This window comes from Accipiter gentilis, chromosome 13 (genome assembly GCF_929443795.1).
Source record: "Accipiter gentilis chromosome 13, bAccGen1.1, whole genome shotgun sequence".
Classification (NCBI taxonomy): Eukaryota; Metazoa; Chordata; class Aves; order Accipitriformes; family Accipitridae; genus Astur; species Astur gentilis.
Window position 1 is genome coordinate 4,353,736 of NC_064892.1, and position 21,770 is coordinate 4,375,505.

General features: G+C 38.7%; 1 protein-coding gene across 8 annotated transcripts in view; it reads right to left on the reverse strand.

Moving 5' to 3' along the window:
• The window catches only part of PCCA (propionyl-CoA carboxylase subunit alpha), a 299,644-nt gene that overhangs the window by 169,477 nt on the left and 108,397 nt on the right, over positions 1 to 21,770 (reverse strand). For 6 of the 8 annotated variants that reach the window (XM_049816078.1, XM_049816076.1, XM_049816077.1 and 3 more), the window contains 2 exons: positions 16,806 to 16,900; positions 9,188 to 9,338 (listed from right to left, as the gene is read on the reverse strand). In XM_049816078.1, the coding sequence (XP_049672035.1) occupies positions 9,188 to 9,338; positions 16,806 to 16,900 (246 nt within the window). Of the gene's footprint in view, positions 1 to 9,187; positions 9,339 to 10,576; positions 11,762 to 12,420; positions 14,378 to 16,805; positions 16,901 to 21,770 lie in introns of those variants that run through there. The other 2 variants (XM_049816084.1, XM_049816083.1) reach the window with 2 other exon arrangements.

The window sequence follows — 21,770 nt, forward strand, 5'->3', positions numbered from 1 at the left end:
TTAAGAAAAAAGCTTTGTAAAAATAAACAGATGGCATCCATAATTAGCCCTGCGTGTGCTGTGAGTTTGTTTAGAGTTTCAACAACATTTTAAGACGTTTTGACATAATTTTAATGACAAATCATCACTGAAACAAGCATCTATTCTTTGAAGGATAAAAGTGACATTGAAATGGGAATCTGATTATACAGTTTAAGGATGTACCTTTGGGATTCAATCTTGATTCTGCCTAACACATGATATTCTCCAGCATGTCAAGCTTAATAACAGTATTTGGAGAATCTATGAAACATCTCAGTGTCTATCCTGCAGTGTTAAATTGAAGCAATTCAATTTCTATTAAGACTTGAAGTTTCTATTAAAACTCCCTAAGTTTTAACAGAAAGTTACTTATCACACATTCATATTTGGACAACAGATCTTTTTCTCTTATTTTGGAATTTAAATTTTAAAAAATTACCTTCAAGTTTAGATCACATTTGGAATTCTAACATTCCAGATAATTAAAATACAATATTTCTTCTTCTCCCCCCCCCCAAGACATCTGCATTATTTAGTTATACTGTCATTTTTCTTGGATAGCAATTGGCATTCCAGATTCAATGGCTTCATTGTTGTTTTCAGATTTATTGTTGATGATCAAAATAGGATGGAATGTTTCTGGAAAGAAAAATATTTTTGTTGTTTGGTTCTTACGACTCACAAACATTTATTTAATCCATTCTTCAATACAGATCTTTGACTTGGTCAATATTTTCTTCTGTTTCTTCAAAATACTCCCTTTGTGTCTGCACAAAAAACAGCATTCAGAAAATATGACGAGGAAAATTTTTTGAGGTTTTTTTTGGGGGTGGGAAGAAGTTGTTCTGCTTTCTTTTAGGTAGGACTGTGCTTCAACTAGTGCTATTTAGGCATAATGTAGACAGTACCGATCATATCACTAGTTTTGGGGAACCAAATACATTTAAAATGCATTTTAGTATATATAAGACCATCAGATGACCAAAATGGGGTGGGAAGAGAATTTTAACCTTGAAATCATAGTTGACTTATTTGTAACTTTAACCTTTCACGGAGGTGCACCGCTCAAACCGCACTTGTTTTAGCATTTCCAGTTTTCTTTTGGCAAGGGGAGGGCAGGAGGGGGTCAGTATTTTTAGCATTATACAGAATATGCTTCAGCGTACAGTACAAAAGGACAGTAACAAAGCAGTAATGCCATATCCTCATTCAACAAACACCCCGCAACAAGGTTTTGGAGGTGCAAGAATCCACCCACAGAGAGATACATGCAGGATCTCAAATTAAAGCTCTCATCTTTTACAAAGCAGGGAAGGACGGGGGGTAGAAGCGAAGAAATCAGACCCCTCTTCTCCTTCCCCTCCCAAAAAAAGAAAACACAGACATCATCATTCCCTCCTTACGAAAGCTCTACAGTAACTGTTGCAGCTATTTGACTACGGTAATTGCCGTCTCTATTTTTAAACCACTTTGAAAGCTAGGCTTTAAATGCCTTCCTCTTACTTTTCAGCCTTCTACTTCAGGTGTCCCTTCTGTTTTGCCTGCCTGTTGTATTTTCTTCTATTAATTTTATGCTATACCTCTTCTCCATCAACAGCCTTTACTTGCGATTTTATGGATGCTAAGTCAAGGACTAAATTTTTAGAGATGAATGCAAGTATGCTCACAAACAGAGCCAAATCACACTCAATTGATCAACTCTTTTAGCTTTGGACCATACTCAATTTTGTAGTCAGCTGATCCAAGATCTTGCCAGTGAAGCCCTAGTCAATAAGGTAAGAGCCACTGGTGGTACGGTTATATCAGAGCGGGTAAATTCACAGAATATCTCTGTCCTTTAATGCAAAGGGCAAAACCAGACATGTCTGCAGCAAGCAATCTACAGATCATAGCTCTATCAAGGCAGCCGTACCTTATTCTCAACAGGACAAGCAGAAAAATTGATCACCGATAACTCTCAATTAGCTGCTGAAATTATCACCTTTACTACCAGTTCCTTTACTTATACCAAGTCTGGTCATAAACAATTTAAAACAAGTCATCATTTCGATGCACGTAAGTAGAATACATACCTCCTTTAAAAAGTCTTACTCCCCACTTTCTGTGATCCACACACACCTCTTTCTCTGAAAAACGCCACTTATATTCCTGCTTTCAAGTCTACAAAGCCATACCATACCTCTTATGGCCAGCAATCTCCATTTGGGGTAAAGTGCTTCCCCTTCATACTGGATCTGCTCTTCTTCTGACATCTCACAGCAATCGGATTCCCTGTCAGCGTTACAAGTGGTTTTGCTTCCCTAGCCTTTTCCAGTTTATACAGCAAGAGACACTAGTGGTAAAGCCTGTAAGAAAATAATACCTAAGTCCCAGTTTACAGATGGTGAAGCAGGTACAAAAGAGCTAGAGGAGCCTAACAACATCGCAGACCAGTTAGCATCTGTCCCCAAAACAGTACGGAGAGGCTGCGAATTCTCCTGCTGTTCTGTGACTGCCAATGGTCTGAAAGCTTTACCATACTGGGGTTCATCCACGGCTACAAAGACAGTCATGCAGTTTTTATGAATAGTGGGAACTAAGAGTTAAATTAGCAGTGACTGCTCCCATTATATTCAGGGGAATAATTTCAGGACGCATTTTTCTCAAGACCATCAAGGTACTCAGATCTAATAGCAAACACTCCTGGATACTCTCTCGGATTCCTCTCCTACCCCTGTATGCGTAAGGCATCAAGTTACTCACACACCAGTTGGAGCAGTCAAGCAGACCACAGTGGCCAAGAAAATCTAAATTTCAGTAGACTTAAAACTACAGCCTATGTCATCCCTACTACTGTAAGTCCCTAGTTGGTGTCATATACTCCTTTGCATTCAGATAAATAATCTCAACACTAACTTTCAACATACACCTCAGCTTCCAGGAAACATGATTCACCTGGAGTCCCATGCGCTTTTCTGCTGCAGTCAAATCCAGTATCAATTGACCCAAACCCACCAACTTACAGATGCTCCTCAACCCCCTTTATTTTGGTACGCCTGGTTTCTATTTCAGAGAACTGAACAGCAACAGAGGTGCACGCATGTTCCGCTCTTCAGGCATGCCAGCTTCCTGACTACTATGAGCAGGAGCGCTCTGGGGTCACATCTTCTTTCTGCAAAATAGTTCACATGTATAGGGGTTTTCGGAGCACATAGTAAAAAAAAGCTTTTCAGACAGGCTGCTGGAGAACAGACAATGTTTGGATTAATGTACAGAATGAATGGAAAGCACGCAGGAATACATAACAGGCAATCTCCTGTCTTGTCCTTTTCTATAGACACAGTATATAATAACAGTTGCTGTTTATTTTCTGATTTATTAGTATGTGATCAAAGAACTGAGTGCAACCAGAACTACAAAAATTTCCATCAACTAAGACGCTCAGGTAGACTTCTTTTATTGTTTCCTAAGTAAGATGTTGCAGAAATAAGAAGTACTGCACAGACATTTGGTACCAACTAATTTTTTAATTATAGCATATAATAACTTTGAAAAAATATTTAAACCACTTCCTCATAGGAATCTATCTTCCAATAATCATTGATTCCATTTTCTCAAGTTTCTTTGCAAGGATTTGTTTCTTTATCGTACTGGACAGATGCGGGTAAGAAATCACTTATGCAGCCTATGAATACCGAACCTGTCTTTTCTGTGTTTTAAACAAGCAGCACACACCTTATATCAGCCAGTTATTTAGCTCACAATTTCAACATAACTTTCTCAATTAACATCCTGCACTTCAAAAAAAAAAACCAAACCAAAACCTCTCAATCCAGTAATTCTACACAATTTCCCTTCTCCTAAATACCCCATGTAAGAAAATACAGAAGCTCGCACCCACAAAACCTACACTTTCTTTCCTAAAGATGCAATTCCTGCTTTCGCTGTATTAGCAGCAGTGTTAAAGCCCTCTCAGAGTACTTCGTTCAAGGTGGCTCTGGTCACACTGCAGCCATTCCTGGGTTTTCTTTACATCAAATTCACCAAAGGAAAGAAACTAACTGTACTCTGTGAAGAATGACCTTTTGTTTCTCTACTTATTAAAAAAGCAGAGGAGCCTCCTTTTTCTCTACTTTTTAAATAGTATTCTATGATAGTTACGTGGTAATGTCGTCTCTAAGATATCACTCCGTGCCCTGGCAGCACTGTTAATGGCATCTTTCAGATTCAATGACTTACACAAACAATGTCGTTCTCTTCTGTCAACAACAATTAGCAATGCTTTTCTGTAGTTCTTTTAGGAAGCCTGAAAAGCAGACAACCAGTAGCTACATAATGGAAGTTGCATTAGGAGGCAAGAATGTGGCAAAAATCTGGTTAACTGTTGTCGGCTGACCCTCTTGTGTGAAGAAGTGTTGTTTGGCAGCAAAATCACCTTTTCTTTCGGTTCTAAAAATGGCCATGAACAGCTGGTATAAACTGTGTGCAGAATGGATTCTGGTGGGCTTAGGGGATTGGTAATGGGATAAGAGACCTTTCACCTTTAGGTCAGGAGTTCAAATCCAGCCCAGGTTAGCAGCAATTGAAAGTCTTTACCATCTGACACTGTTCGTTAGCCTATTTCAAATGACTGAAGCAAAGTGTCACAGTAAAACAAGATTCCAGTATTAAGAAATATGAAGAGTCTCGGCAAACAGCAGAAACAATCGCTTGAGGCTTTACTTTGAAATTCCGCCATTCAGACTTTGCAGAAATCTACTCGTCCAACTCCTGACAGCCCCTTTCACTGCCACCACACTCCTGCCCACCTCTCACCATTCATCCTCGGGGCAGTTATGCACACCAAGACAACAAAACCACCTCTTGCCGTCCCATGGGTCTGCTACGGATACCAAAAGTCACCACCTCTCCGCGGTTTTAGCTGGCAATCCAGACTCAGCTCATCACTTCGCTATTTATATTTTGCTGCTACTGTTTATATAGTGCAGCTGCAATATTTTCCAGCACTTCTCTCCTTCACTGAGCAAACGTGTAGCAGGTGCTGCCTAATGATGTGCAACAGAATACAGATACCATTAAGAGACCGTTAGAACCAGGAGTTTATTAAGCAGTGGAGCTCCAGACAATCACCAACAGGATTTCTACATACTTCTAGACATTTCCCAGCTGTGCTTTTTATACTTTCATGAGTGGACAAACAGATGAAAAGGGGGGTAGAAAGAGACGTGTTGCATGTAAAAATTCTTCCTCTGTCTTTTACACTAGGCACAGCCCATTTTGTACAAAGACAAAGCTCTGGGATATAACATTTTTGAGAGGTCAGTAAAATCTGATGAAACCACTGAAAGCGATGCACAAAAATCCTAGCATTGGCTAGTGTTCTATGTGTGTATGGAAACTTATTTACATTCGCCTTATGCCTTAGACTCAAGTTACTTTCAAAGAACTTGAAAACATTTACATAAAACAAATACTCTCACTACAATTAATTGTAAAATAAAAACATACAGATATGCCATTGGCTTGCAATAAATCTCTTATAAACACATCAGAGAGTGTTCTACAAAATTAATTTTCATTCCCTAAAAAGTTATGACAAAAATATTCAGTCACATGAGAAGAAAACACACTGCTACTCAAACTACCATATTTCTCAACTCCACCGTGCTGAATACAGTCCATACAAATGATTTTTTTCCATCAGATTACTCTAAGGAAATTTGGTCATGTTTTGAGAAGGGAGTGCTCACTTGTTATTTAAATCGCACAATGAGTGAAGGAGGCAGAAGGTTAGGAGCAGACCTGAGCCAGACAGACAAACTTTATTCAGGGTAAGCACTCTCCTCACGCTGCTCATTGCACTTTTTTCGGTTCTCCTCAGGCCAAGAGATGCTTCTCATTTCAAGGTACTGCAAACCTCTAGAATATGTGATATTCTCCCTTTGCTGTCAACAACTGATTCACATGTAAGAAGCTTAGCCACACTGCACATCCATAGGCTAACAGGTATTTCTTATTTACAGACTGTAGGCTCTATTCATGTAGAGTCAAAAAGGAACATTTCTAGTCTTCCAGCGAAAAGCAGAAGAGACTTTCCTGGTGAAAGCTGGCATTTCTGATGGTAGTGTGATAAGGAGATTTTGACACAATTTGGAAGTTAAAAATGCTATCAACCTAAGGTGTCAGAAACTTTTTACTTGTTTGGCTATTTTGGACTATGACTACCTTTGATTAGGCTGATGACAACTAGGTAACACAAAGCACAATGCGGGGTGAGCAGCTATAAAGAATCAGATATTCAACATCTGGTCTGCCTCAACAATCCTAACCATGGTAGTAGCTGCCTCAAAACCATTCCCAAAGTGCCCTAAATGACAATGTACAGAAGTTCTCTTGTAGCTGCTAGGGCAGACGTTTCTTGCTTTTCACAAGAAAACATAGAATAACTAGTTTTGCTAAACAATTACTCAATCTCACGTCTCATACTTATCAGCTAGCCTCTAAAAGATGGTAGAGCAGCAGATACAACAAGAACGTTGCCAACAGCAAAGAATAAATTATTGTAGCTGAATCACTTGGAGGGAGTGAAACATCTGTAACAGATTTGTGTAGCATACAAAGGACACAATGGAACTGATTCACCAAGTTTTTTCACTTTCAAACCTCATATTGTATTGCAGCAACACTTAACACAAAAATTAAATAAAATATAAACTTCCTGTAAGGTGCTACTTACACTTTTTTGCAGAATTATATAGCAGAAAAGGTATATTCCCAAAGAGTTCCCCAAAAAGACAGCCAAATAATAATAAAACTCTCAATTACTGCAAAATCATTTACAAAAAACACTGGAAGATACCTGACAGATACACCAAAGGGAGGGAAAGGAGAAATCAGCAGGCAGTGCAAAGTATTGGACACGGTTTAGTTAGCTTTACAGAAGTATCTTCTGAAGTCTGGATCTAAAGCAAAAAAGGCTACAGTGATCCGATTAGAGATAGCTGAGATGTTAAAACAGGCACAGGAAATTGCATAATTTAGCAGACATGTTCTGATGATGCTGACAGGTAGCTGTGTCTGTAATGCACACTGACAAAGACCTTAGGAGCATCATTTAGGAAAATTCTTCCAACCGTGGAGTGTTCAGCAAAAACAAGGGAACTGAGCCTGTTAGCCACTCTTCACAGTTAGCAGATGCAAAAGGAAAAGGCTGAAGCAATACAGGGACATCTGGAGACTCTCCTAGTTCGGAAGTTAAATCTAGACAAGCTTCATTAGAATTTCTATGTTCGGCTCTCAACAGAAGGGAGCAAGAACGAGATATTAGTTGAGCAACTGTTAGCTGAACAGAAAGTAAAGCTTGAGACCTGGGAGAAGTGACAGATCAATCGGGTAAGCCTGGGGAAGAATCAGAGAAAATTACTACTCTCCAGCCTCAAGCTGAAATGCTAATTAGAGACAATACACAGTCGGGACAGAGGAATTAGAGAATATCTACACAAGTACTGTAATTTAAGATTAGTAAATTTCTTTAAGAGTTGGAAAGAATGAGTCTGCTATTATAGGGGATTGTCAAACTGCTTAGGTGATATTTCAGAAGGAGTCCTTAAAGATGGAATTGTGAAAGCTTTCTTACCATGGATGTGGAGACCTCTACAATTAAGCAAGCTTGAGGTTTGGGACTTCAAACACCTACCGCTATGCATTGCGGGGGGAAGACACCACAACACAGCAAAGATAACATCTTAAAAACAAATTGCAAAAAGAATCACCTCCAAGGATACTCCATCGCTAATTCCATTTAGGAATTGATGGACAATAACATACTACAGCAAGGAAACGGTTTTGAATGTCTGGTGGGTTATGCAGAAAACCATAAATTAATTTTCTTCTATGTAAACAAGAACATGGAAAGTCACTAAAAAGTGTTCTCTCAAAAACCCTAAGATTGGGAAAAGTGTAAATAATATGACCAAAGAGACAGAAATTCTTCATAATATTTTAATGAACTATGCATTGCCATTCACCACCACCCTCTCTAACTGAATCTAAGGTAGATCAGATTACGCCTAGCAAACTCCTAGCAAAACCATGTGAAATATAACTATCATGACTAATTCCAAAACCACTGCTGCCCTGCAAGGCAAGACAAATTTTACCAGCAGTCTTCCCCTGATACAGGAAGATTGCCACACCCTCATTCTCCACTCCTACCCCAAATCCTCTCTCACTTCTTTACCCAAAGGATAAATTCACCCAGCCGTTATACAAAGTCATGCAAAGACGTAAGAATTACGAGGATCTCATTATGCTCTATCTCTGCCCACATGTACAAACAGCAGGCAGGACACATCCCTAACAAAACGTAGCTAAAACAGAATAAGAAGCTAATCACTTTGTTGCTTGACTCTACGCTTCAGTCTTTCTGGCATTATTTAACAAAGTGAGAAAAGGAAGATAAAGATGATGTAATTGACCTTCTTAAAAGTTGAACTTTCTTCCCATCTTTGAGAATGATATCCAGACTTCAAGTTATATGTCTTCTTAGATTATGACCAGAAATGCATTATAACAGTCAAATAGGTAGAACGGATTTTCCATAAAACACTGTTTGTCCATTCATTTGCAGTATACATTATAACATCTACTACTGACCGTATGAGATGTTACAAAAATCCTACACCATGTCAGCATGCTTTTTACACAGTTGCATTCCAGTCACAATTTCAATCATATGCAGATTGCTAGTGTTTTTATTGCTAATATACACGTATAGTTTTAATCATCCTCCTAGAGAAATTCAGCAAACGATCAAAGTATAAAAAATAAAAAAAGAAACTTCAGGGACCAGTGGGGAAAAGCATCAGAGCACAGTCGCTAGCCTCTTACTGTGAACTCACAGTGGCACTTAACAGTGACCTCTTGCAAGGTCTTTAGGTCAAGTGTAACAAAGAGCAAAAGCTCTGAACGTTTACTTGAGTGCTGTGCAAGGGCTCACTGCTGTAAAGTCTTGTATACGCAGGCTTATTTAAGTGAGTAGATCTTTTAAGTTCAGTGGGAAGCACTCACATGCATCAAGTTAGTTATGCGTAAGTCTTTGCAGGAGCAGACCCCTAAGTATGGAAGGAGGTTATGTTCTGTTTTTTTAAATAACACTTTTCTGAATCTGTAGAGCTGTTTTGCTTACCTGAAGTCTAGTATTCATTTCCAAGAAGTAGAAATTCTTACTGGAGTCCACAAGGAATTCTACTGTTCCAGCAGAGGAATATTTTACTGCTTTGGCAAGAGCTACTGCTTGCTCTCCCATCGCTCTTCGAGTTTCAGGGTCTAGAAAAGTGCTACAATACAGAAAAAATGCCTTCCTTTAGTTAAAAAAAATAATAATTAAATCATTTCATCTTCTGCTGAACTACCAACAAAAGAGCACAGCATCATTGTTTAAGTTATGAAAGCATGTCAAGACTGCAAAGTATGCCTTTACATTTATATTGATCCTAAATATACTGCATGCTTCGCAATTACTACCAATGTACAGGAAATTCAGGATAAATAACAGCATTCTCCAAAACATAAAATAGCAGAACACAACTTTTTTAGAACACTGAGATCTATAATAATGCCAGTTCAATGAAAATAAATACATACAAACCCATGATATTTTTAGAAGGCTTATCTATTTTCAAAAAAACCTGTAACTAAAAAATACATCCTATGGAAATCTGAATGTCAAAATACAAGGCAAGAGTTCTGAGGGGAGTTTGTTTTCTGCCTCTGACTTAAAACAGCGTGGCCGTTTCATTGATACCCTATGCAATAAAGAAGTTTTGCAAATTAATGAAATATTTTTTCAGGCTTCTTATGTGAGATTTCAGTGAAGAAAATTTGGATGTTCATAATATTTAACTAAAACACTGTCAACGACATCATGACTTAAACCTTCATATCCTGTACTTCCTCTCAGCTTTACTTGTAAGCTGAAGACTAGTTATTTGTCTTTGTTAATTGCAATTCATTCTTTTTCACAAATCCTAGACACGCCCAAGGGCACCCAAAAAGCAGCTCAGCTACCACCTTAGGAGCCACTGTGAACACTGCTCAAATGCCAAGCCTTCTCTTTCTAGGAGAGCAACATGACACTTCCACTGGTCCAGTGAATCGAAAGACTTAGGAAGTTACATATCCTGCTTGTTACTCTCCTCTCTACTGCAAATTCAGATTTAGATTAACCTATACAGATTGTTAATTTAGGGCTAGAGAAATTTCTGTGACTTTCCATCAAAGCTGTGAAACTGGTCACCCTTCACCCTGATATACTGACCTGCAGTGAAAGACAACATGTAGCTGTTCATCTTCTACGAGCTTATAAATATGCTTATTATATTTCTGCGGTGACTTACATTAGGCACATAACTCAGTTATCATCTTAAAAGTACTTTTTTAAGGGAATAGGAAGTAATTTCTCCCTTGCCTCTAAGTTACTGTTTAAAATGAAAATACCAAATGTTACATATTTCTTGAGGTGTCCTCAAGAGCGAGTCCTACTTCTGCAAAGGAGCAATCAGGAGCCCCCACGTACCTGAAGTGGCCCCGAAGTCAGTGAAGCTCCACCTGGGGCCCAGGACTGCACTCAGACAGACGCCAGTGTTGGGTCAGGATTTATCTTGCAGTATTTCCTATGGGGTTTTTCACTGAGACCTGAACTCGGAGAAGAGCTAGAGACTTCGGCCACAACAAACCATATCTGACATGACACAAAAAGTGAGGAAATATCTAGGCAAACTGGGAGACAATGGAATCCTTTCCATTACAGGAAAAGTGCTACTTAGCGCTTCCATCCTTCCGATGCCCACATGGGCAGATTTTGATAGATGGTAGGGCAGGCATTTTCAGAATTAAGGAAAAAAATGTCTTTCTTGGTAAACAATGGGATCAACAGGAAAAGGAAGTCAAGTCTGATCCCAGAAAGCTATCAGATCCTAGACCAGATCAAAGGGAAAAACAGAAGATGTGCAAAATGTTTTATACCTATCAAAAGCAGGCACCAGTAATGTAAGAGAGTTTCATAGTATTTCTTATTTTCATTCAACAAGAGGATAATACATTACACAAAATCAACAATTTATAATTCCATTTGGGGTTTCTGCAGGGCTTTGATCATGAAAGGTCAATGACTGGCTTTTAAAGAACAGAACCTTTTCAGTACCAGCTTCAGACTCTATTTCTAAAATAACCATTATCACTTCTCATATGGATGAAAGACAGTTACTCCCCTTTATTACAGTGGTATCTTCCCTATGTTTGTTAAATGTAGGTTTGAGACCTCCCTGTTCACCTCCTGCTGCGGAGTGGAATGCAACAGAGGTGTCACAATGCCAAACTTGATCTCTGCCCCATGGTTAAGCTTTATGCTCTAAAATGACTGGATCATCCCTGCAATCAGCTAGGTTAATCAACCCAAGTTTTCCTATTCACCTCCGCTGCTTTACCTTTCATATACATTGTTTCTCCCTTCTTTAGCAATCCACCTTTTACAACTGAAATAACTCTTCTCCAATCTAATTGAAAACACAGCATTTTAAACCTCACTTCAAATCTTTCTCAACATATCCCTGTTATTCTTTCGACCAAGTAGCTCCTATGGCAGCATGAAGGTTGCACAATAAAAAGGATTTGCAAAATAAAAGCAACAAAAAGAAAAAATAAGATCAGACCTGACAATTCACTCATAAGAACTTCTTCAAGCTGTTGTAAAGTTGATCAAAGACAACACAATTGGTTTGTGCCATTGTTTCTACGGTTAGAGAGATGAACCACACGGGCAAGATGTTAACTCTCCACTTCTAGTTCATCAGATAATGTTTCCCAAAATATCTCCATCACCTTCACTCACAGATAAGGTTGAGATTTTCAAAAGTACAGAAAATTACACTCAGTGGAAATGTACTGCTCAGCTTAGACACCACCCCTCGCCGCCACCGCACCCCCCCCCCCCCCCAAAAATCATCGATAGCATTTACCCTTTCTCTGAAGATACCACTACACTGGGAGAGAATAGTACCTTCATTTTCTAAATGTCAAGGCCAGCTTTCCTGCTCTAGGAAGTAGTTAGGTATACTGTTTGTTTAAAAGAAATTACTTACCTACAAAAACCGTTCTCCTTTGAGGTATCTGTTATGTACTACCACACCACGGGCATAAATACGCTAAAGTATTTGAGAACAGTTTTGCCCCTACATCTAAACTGTGGCCAACCTGTGAATCACATACACAGTCACAAACAGAACAGGCTCACTGTTTCTCTTAACCCCAGATCCTTCAAGGATTTCTAGACAGAGTGATAGGAAATGCAGAGTCTCATATACATACATGCAGCACAACTCTAAGGAGAACTTGTACATAGAGTCTAGCTCAGTAACATACCTTTTTGCTAAGTTCTTGCCTATATACATTCATTCAAATTTTCAGTGGCTTCAAGCAGCACCTTGGCAGTTAATCTGGAATATGATCCTGAGATACTTGGCATCATACTCAGATCTTTCAGAGAGAGCTTAGTGCTTGGAGAAAGTGAAAGAAGTTGCTCTCTGTGCATCTTCCAAGAACAGAAACATTCCTGAGAGAAGCTAACAGTGGAGCATGCAAAAAAGGTCACAAAAATAGTTTAATTGTTTCACTTGCGTTCCAATGCAGTCACTTAGTGGTAAACTAGCCTCTCTCTTAAATCTCCTGCTTCTTAGATCTTTGTCACCAACACAAAGACACATTTTTGTCCTTTGAACTGAAACTGAAATAATATCTTTCTAGAAAGACACTGCAAAACTAACCAGGATAGATAAGACAATCTCAACTCTGAATGTATGCAGCTAGGAATAAAAGTAAATAAATAAATAAACAAACAAACAAATTCTTTCCTGCCTGAGATGAAACTCAGGAAAATTTCAGGAAACCGCTGAGAGACTGTCCTAAGAATCACCTTATTCTGAAAGTCTTGGATGCTAACGTTTAACCCAAAGTACACAGAATCACTGGAGAAAAGTAGAGACAACAAAGGAGAAGACGGCAGCTAGCAAGTTCTAAGGACTTGCTCACTGAGGATGCTGATATGGATCTTGCATGCTAGTACAGAATACAACAGCAAGGCACTGTTCCATCACTACTTGCCCAGGAAAGGCCTGAAAATGTAGAGAGAAGGTTTAACACCCTGTGTCCCGAAGCTCAGGATTTTGAGAAATGATAGTTAGAGACCACACCATGAATACCGTGTTCAGTTTGGGGCCCCTCACTACAAGACAGACATAGAGGTGCTGGAGTGTGTCCAGAGAAGGGCAACGAAGCTGATGAGGGGGCCTGGAGCACAAGTCTTGTGAGGAGCAGCTGAGGGAACTGGGGCTGTTTAGTCTAGAAAAGAGGAGGCTGAGGGGAGACCTGATCGCTCTCTACAACTGCCTGAAGGGGGGTTGTAGTGAGGTGGGTGCTGGTGTCTTCTATCAAGTAACTAGTGATAGGATGAGAGGAAACGGCCTCAAGTTGCTCCAGGGGAGGTTTAGATTGGAGGAAAAATTTCTTCACCAAAAGGGTTGTCAAGCACTGGAAGAGGCTGCCCAGGGAAGTGTTTTGAGTCACCATCCCTGGAGGTATTTGAAAGATGCGTAGACGTGGGGCTTAGGGACATGGTTTAGTGCTGGACTTGACAGTGTTCGGTTAAAGGTTGGACTCTATGACCTTGAAAGTCTTTTTCAACCTAAATGATTCTATGATTCTAAATGGTATTCTGTGGAGGATCAAATGTTTTATCTCTTTGGCTGCTACAGCAAAGGATAGTGCTGGATGATCACAGTGAGTTGAAGGGCCTTTGTGTGGCACTTCTCCATAACAACATTCCAAAAACCTTAACTTTGGGCATCAAATAATACAGATAGCCAGGTGCCTCTGAACAGCTGGACATTCCTTCACCCAAGTGGTGAGGCAAAAGTTAAAGTGCTTTAAAAAGCTTCTAACAGGTTCTGAAGTGGTTAGATAGGACACCTGCTCTCACCAAAGTGAAGTTTAAGAGCACTCCTTCAAGCTCCAGTTATTGAATAGGAAGTCAGCTACGACCCTTGTATATTTATTGTCCATTGGCCCATTTACTTTAAATTGATCCAAAGGATCAATGGATTTTCTAATGAGCTTATGGGCATTGTTTCTCCAAGTGGCGAAGAACGCCTCATTAATCACTCTAGCAGACAGGAAAATACAACCACACCCTTGCATTTTTTCTTGCCAAAGTACACTGTCTCATAGCAACTGTGTCTGAAAATGAACAGAGAAGAGTTTGGGTAAAAGAGGAACAAAATCTGAACTAAGGAACAACAGACTACTAAATGTTACTCATCTGTTTAAATCTCGGCCTCTGTGGTGAATGAGAAGCCAACGGCATCTTCCAAAAAGGTGGGAAGCTAGAAGCAAAGAAAATTACTGTAAATCACTGGAAGTTTTACATAGCACCTATTTTGCCCAGCACTAACTAAAAAACTGGCCATGCTCAGATGTGTCTTATTGTCTGTGTTTCCAAGATCAGAGCAGGACAACTGACTATGTTAAAAGAGTATAAGCAAAGTCTGTTGGTCTCCTGTTTGAAACCAGGGGATTGGCCTCCATGAAAACCAGGGTTCCCTTGAATACTGTAACCTCATCAGGGTGTGAACTAAAGAGCTTTCTCTCCTCAAAAGAGAGATTTTTTTTATTTTTTTTTTCACAAGAGACTGAATTTCTCTAGAAAAACTGGACATTCAAACAGGAAATTATCTCATAAGGATAAGTTCAACAGCTGCAAACTTCGCTTTAAAGAAAATCATAGATGCTATTCTCAAAGCCAAAAGGCCCTCAACAATCAGTCTCTTAAACTAGATACTTAGGAAAACATCATCACAGGAAAAAAGTAAATTAAAAGAGGCTTGAGAAGAGGCCAGAGTCAAAAGCCCTAAATTGTACAAAAGCCAAATAAACATTTTAGCCCATAGCATCCCCATCTCCTGGGCTTCATGAAAGAAAGGGGAAAAAAAAAAAAAGCAGCTTCAACCTACCTCAGAGCTCTTAATGGCAGCTACCATTTAAAACAGGAGGACTTTGTTATTTCCTCCACCCAGCCATATAAGAAAAGGTGTTTCCAGGAGTCACTAATCAATGAGACTAACTGAAACAGTACTCACAAGAAGGGCTAACTTCAGGCTTTAGGGTCTCTATGGTGTCTCACGGAAGTTAGTGCCCTGCTTATCTGCAACAGTCTTACAACCCTTTGCAAATAAACGGATTCTGCAGCCAACTGCAAGTGGGTGTAAGGCAGATAAGGCTTCCAAAGCTGTCAGTGAAAGTCTGGCAGAGTCTAAAACGTTCAACAAGAAGGAAGAAAAGTTTTCATGCCAAATTTTGGAAGCTATTGACTTGCCCACGCTGTTTTGTAGAGTTATAGGAAGGGATGTGAAAACTTACTGGCAACTCCAAGAGAAAAGCCCAAGAAAGTTAAAAGGCTGATACTTCTGATGAAAGAAAACACTCTGTTCACAATTGCTTGGTGAGAGAAAGACACATCACTCCCTTTAATTGACCACAGGCATGAAGAATGAGCAGGCAGCAGCGGCAGGCAGCACTTTACATGTACTCCTGAGGCAAAAGACACTCCTCTCGAGTGCTTAGGTGCGCATATATATATATATATGCACACACACATTATACCAGGACCTGAAGCCTTCATATTTCAGAAACAAAAACATAGTAAGATCTCTAGGTATAAGGCTTCCGAGAAATCCACAAGCACTACAGGAAGCAACAATAGCTATTTAAGCATTTATTAGTGAGTTTGTATCCTTAGATTTAAACTTTGGTTTTTAATTTAAAATCTAGGTCATAAACAGTGTCAGTCCCACAACTATGATCCACTGTTAACTTATACGCTGCTGCTTATAAACATCATTTGAATTATGCACTTTTCCTCGTATCCTAAATTGATGCATCACATACTTCTGTGCTATAAAATAATGGCAAACCCATCCCTGCTGGTGAACACATTACACTGGGAATTCCCATGGATAGTGATATACCTGTATCTGGTTTTCTGAAATCAGAACTTCCTTCTCTGCCCTTTTTTCTACTCATATTCGCTGATGAATGCAGTGCAACAGAACACACAGCAAGAGCATACCTTGCACAGCAGCAATGTATTTCAGCTCATTTGAAATCAGGATTAAGATCATTTAGTATGTTTGAGTTACTGGACGCCTATCATCTATAGTTCACTACCATGAATGGTACTAAAAGTGGCACACAGTATTTACTACTTCATGTTCCATTTCAAATGGAAATAAACAGTATTATCTGGCCCTCTCACAATTACTATAACATAGTCAGATATCTCTATCTGTGGTAAAATTAATACTTATTCCACATTTTATTTTAGTCTTAAATCCAAAAGTTGAATGGCAAAGAAAAAGAAAAATATCTCAGAGACATTAAAAAAACCATCTCATAAACCATATATATTTGATTGATAAGATCCATATCCATTTTATACAAGACCATGAAAAAAATTAACACCACAACACCCATTTTCTTCTTACAGAAAGACATCATGAAGCAAGATCAAAACATCCTCAAGTACAACATCAAAATTGCATTACAGTCAAATAACTATAACTTAAAAATCTATTTATTTTCTTTGTGGTTTTCAATAGAATAAAATTTGCTTGCATTTGTACAGTAAGTAAAATCAGCAGCTTTCCAAAAGTGCTTTCAGTAACTACGAAGCTGCATGAAGAGTCTAGTATACATACCTTGGTGCTTCCTCCACGACTTTTTGGTTTCTCCTCTGAATGGAGCACTCTCTTTCATTCAACCACAAGGCATTACCATGTTTATCTGCCAAAACCTGAAACAATAACACACTGCTATTAAACAGATGTATGCATATGGCCTTTAGACATTATACTATTATGTAGCATTAAGTTAATTTAAAAACAATTTTTTCCAATCTAGAAATAAGGTTGGGAAAAAAATGCTAGTGTTGAAAATTAATTGTATATGAAATACTAATCGAATGCTCCTTCAAATTCTGAACAGGATTATTTTAAAGCCTCTATATAGAGTCTATATATGGCAAAAACCCACTCACTCCAAAACTGGGAGAAGCTCACGAAAGTTCAGAAATCAGAAATCAAAAGACTGAAATAAGATTAAAAACACATTTTCAAGCACTTAAAATTGTATTGCATAATGAAATTACTGAGAAGCATATTGTTAAGCAATATCTTGTATCAACGAAGGAGAAAAAAATCTCAAAGAATGCCAAATTTTGCTGCTGAATTACACATAAAAGTTTTCAGAAACAACGGCTAACGGAGCTTTCTCTGTAGGCAAACCACAGCACCCTGTCTTTAATAAAGAAGAAAAAGTCTTCAGGAACTTTGCGATCTTTTATTAAGAAGAATAAAACTTGCTACTTCCTCAATACTTCCTATGGAAATTAAAGCAGTAGTTTCAAGGAATTTCTCAAAACTCAGGTGTCAATTACAGTTCTTGGCTGCAGCTTCAGTTAATGGAAGAGTTAAACAGATAGTCAAGCATCTAGATCCACCTACCTAAACTACACGTTAGAAAAAACAGAAGTTCAGCATAACAGAACTCTCAATCAATTCTGTGACTTAGAACTGGAAGGAAAAGAAAGAAAAGGAACTCTATCCCTTTATGAAATCAACTGTACGGTACAGTCATTTCCAATAGTGGGATACTGGATTTGAGGATTCAAGTAGACTTCTTCCAATCTTATGATGTTATACTCTACACTTATTCTTGGAACAATTTCTTTCATTGCAGACCACACCTGCTCCCCTTCTTCCTTAAAAAATTTTCCCTCTAATCCATTTTTTTCCATCTTCCTGCTCTGATCTGCGGGAACCTGTGCCAATATTCATGCTTCATTCTTTAATAGTGCAGTTCTACGCTGAAAACAGACAAGATAAAAAAGAAGACAATCTTCCTCAAACTGTGTGAACTCAACCATATCTACTCACATTTGTGACAACGAATCTGTATTATTTATTATCCCTTTTAGCAGTACAGAGTGAGTATAGCACTAAGCAAGATGAATTCCTGCACCTATGACACCAATGTTTGCTGATGCGTGAATAATCTGGGTAGATGTGACTGGAAATGAGGCAGTGATCTCATGAAGACGACTTGCACACACTGTGCAGCATCAGACCCAGAGTGCTCTGCGCACTGTAGGATCGGACTTACCTTTTTCCTCAGAAATTCTGTTGCACTCCCATAAATTTATGGAGCTTTCTGGGGGAAAAATCCCCTCCAAAGAGTTCTACAATGACTTTGGGAGTTCTTAAACTACAGCTTGTCCCAGAAGCCTCTTCCCTGCCCAGGAGCAGCAGCAGCAGCACCAGGGTACTCAAGCCAACCACTAGATTCTGTAACAGGTGACTCAGTACAAAGCCAAAAAAACCCCACAGCAGCGTCTAAAGCAACTTCCTACCAGCGTCCCAACTCATCCAATCCAGAACTAAACATCACGGAGCTCTACGGAAAGCAATTTGAGAAGACCAAAGATTTTCGAGGCGGGGGAGGGGGTGTGTTTTTTTTAATTTTAAAACAGTACCTCTAGGGCATAGCATGGTACTTGATGGAAAAATTGCTGTTCTGTAAGTAGAATGATTCCTTGTGAGCACTTCTGTTTCGTTGCTAGAAAGCCTACAGCTTCCCACAGAATTCAGCCTCACCAAAACAAACCAACCAAAAAGTCCTGGAATATTTCAATAAAAATGAATTCCTATGTTTGCTTCACTTCTCTCTCTCTTTATTTTCCTCAAAGGGGTAATAAAATATTTTTCAAGGCAACTAGTAAATATTTTCTTTCACTTCAGGACATTTCTTGTATCCTACTTAATTTCTGCAACCTGGGTCTTAAAAGAAATTTTTTCCATTATCAGTTAACATGGCTCAAAAAGAGACATCCATGAACATTTGCTACAAAGACATGATTATAAATTGAATAAGCCAAACGACATCTAGTGTTAGACTTTTACTTTCATTTTGGATCCACTGTTTTCATTATCAGAAACTAAAGAACATACATACTTCATAAAACAATTATATTTCAGAAGACATTTAAAGAATGTTGAAATCATCATCTCTAAGATGATGTGAGATTCCAGTGCACATCTCACTAAAAAAAGCATGTCACAGCTACAGCTTTTTTTCTAAATATCTAAATATTCCTAAGACAAAATGTCCTGTTTTGTGGGATTAGATGATTAGGACATTAGTACATGCTATGTACACCTATATGCCAAAATAATTAAACAGAATGTATCGCAAACTCTCCTACAGGATTCAGCTAAATTCTGTTTCCAGTTGTAGGATTGCTATTTAGCCAAGTAATAGTTAGACATTCCATGTACTCTTACTCTAAACTCAGGTCTCTTATATCAGATATTTCAGGAGAACAAGACTTCAAATCAGTTCAAGCATAAAGTCTATTTGGACTCTATTTTCCTGTTAATTGTTTTAGTCTTTTCTCATGTTTTACAAAGTGATTGTTTTATAGCTAGACACAGGAAACCCCTTATTTAACAATTTTAAGTACCAATGCTTTGGAGCTATATGAGAATGTTAAAAAAAAGTTCTATTTAAAAGTTACTGCTAAATTAATAAATATTTGGCATCTGGTCTCAAATTGTTTGTATATTTAGCAGTTTGAAAATGAACCAAGGTCAACGTCCTAAAGCTGATTAGAACATGAAGTTAAAATGATATGTTATGATATTGTTAAAAGGTACCATCAAAGTGTTTGTGTAAGGAAAACAACATTCATTGTACACTTTTTATAAATAAAACTATAAATTATTAATGGAAAAGCTATTTTGTTTAATCTAGGTGAAATTATTCGATTGTTCTTAAATGCAGTACTACCTGATTTTTTTGAGGTAACCTTTTTTAAACCGAAGGAAACCAAGACAACGTAAAATCTGCCTTCAACTCATGAAAGTACAGTGGAATCAGTGTCATCTAACTTTAGTCATCAAAGAGTCAGTAGGAACCTGCTGAAGCTCCCAAATCTACAAGCACTGAAAGGAACAGATCTTTAAGATGTACTGATTTGCATACCAAAAAAAGACGGACAGACATAAGTAGCCAAAAATTATTGACCACGGCAAGAGAATATAGGAAGATGCTCTAGCAGTCTGACCTCTCTTGTAACCTAAGATCAATGCGGAAACCAAACATTTGCTATATACCTTTCTGTGACCCTTCAAAAGAGAAAGGTTAAGGCTTAAATGTCATTTTTACTGACTGTTTCTTTATTTCACTGTTTCTTCTTCACTTCTGCCCCTCTACTCCGCTCTGGTGAGACCCCACCTGGAGTACTGCGTTCAGCTCTGGGGTCCTCAGCACAAGAAAGACATGGACCTGTTGGAGAGGGTCCAGAGGAGGGCCATGAAGATGATCAGAGGGCTGGAGCACCTTTCCTATGAAGACGGGCTGAGAGAGTTCAGGTTGTTCAGCCCGGAGAAGAGAAGGCTCCAGGGAGACCTTATAGCAGCCTTCCAGCACTCAAAGGGGGCTTATGAGACAGATGGGGACAAACTTTTTAGCAGGGCCTGAAGCAATAGGACAAGGGGTAATGGTTTTAAACTAAAAAAGGGGAGATTTAGACTAGATATCTAAAGGAAGAAATTTTTTACAATAAGGGTGGTGAAACACTGGAACAGGTTGCCCAGAGGGATGGTAGATGTCCCATCCCTGGAAACATTCAAGGTCAGGTTGGACGGGGCTCTGAGCAACCTGATCTAGTTGAAGACGTCCCTGCTTGTTGCAGGGGAGTTGGAGTAGATGACCTTTAAAGGTCCCTTCCAACCCAAACCATTCTATATTATGAAATAAATTAGCCTATGCACATAAAATAAATAAAAAAAAATATTAAAAAAAAACCCAGCAACATAGGAAGTATCAGGTTGTGGGCACTTAACTGGCGGAGTAAAAAATGTTAAATATTTCTCTCTTACAAATCATTCCACATTATCAAATTTATTGTTATTGTTGTTTCATTCAGTTATTGAGCTACTGTCACAATACTTCAGGCTCTCACTGTTAAAAAAAAGGAAAAAAAACCAATCAAACCAAGCACAACTTAGGAAGAGTTTGTATTTTGGACAAAACCAAATGAAATTTCTGTCGAGGAAACAGACATACTCTATATAGATTTATTGTCCAGAAAGATTATTTCGAGGCTACTGACAAACCCAATTTAGTTGCCTACATAAGATCAAACACGTCACAAATTTTAAAATCATAATTTTGTTAAAGAGTCTGTCCAAAACAAACAAGTCTTGTTTTGCATTAGCACATCTGGCTTAACACTAGATCCAGTAAAAGATATAAATGGTCACAATCCAGAAGTTAAGGAGGAGAATACACCTGATTTTGAACCCCAAACTGCCCAAAATAGGACACAAATCTCCCTCAGTTCCCAAGGGAGCATTAGATATTTTGGAACAAAATCCAAAATACTGACAAAACCACCTAGAGCTTGCAAGAAAAACGTTAAGCGTGGCAGTGCTTGAACTCCTCCATCCTCTGCTGCGCTCGAGCACTGCAATCAGGACCCAGAGTTCAAGCTCCAGCCCTCAGGACAGATGCCTACAACTTCCCCTCCCAATGAACTGAGCACAGTCCATTGTCTTCCTGCTAAAGAAAGGCTAGAGAATAAAAACAGGAAGGCTGTATTGTGC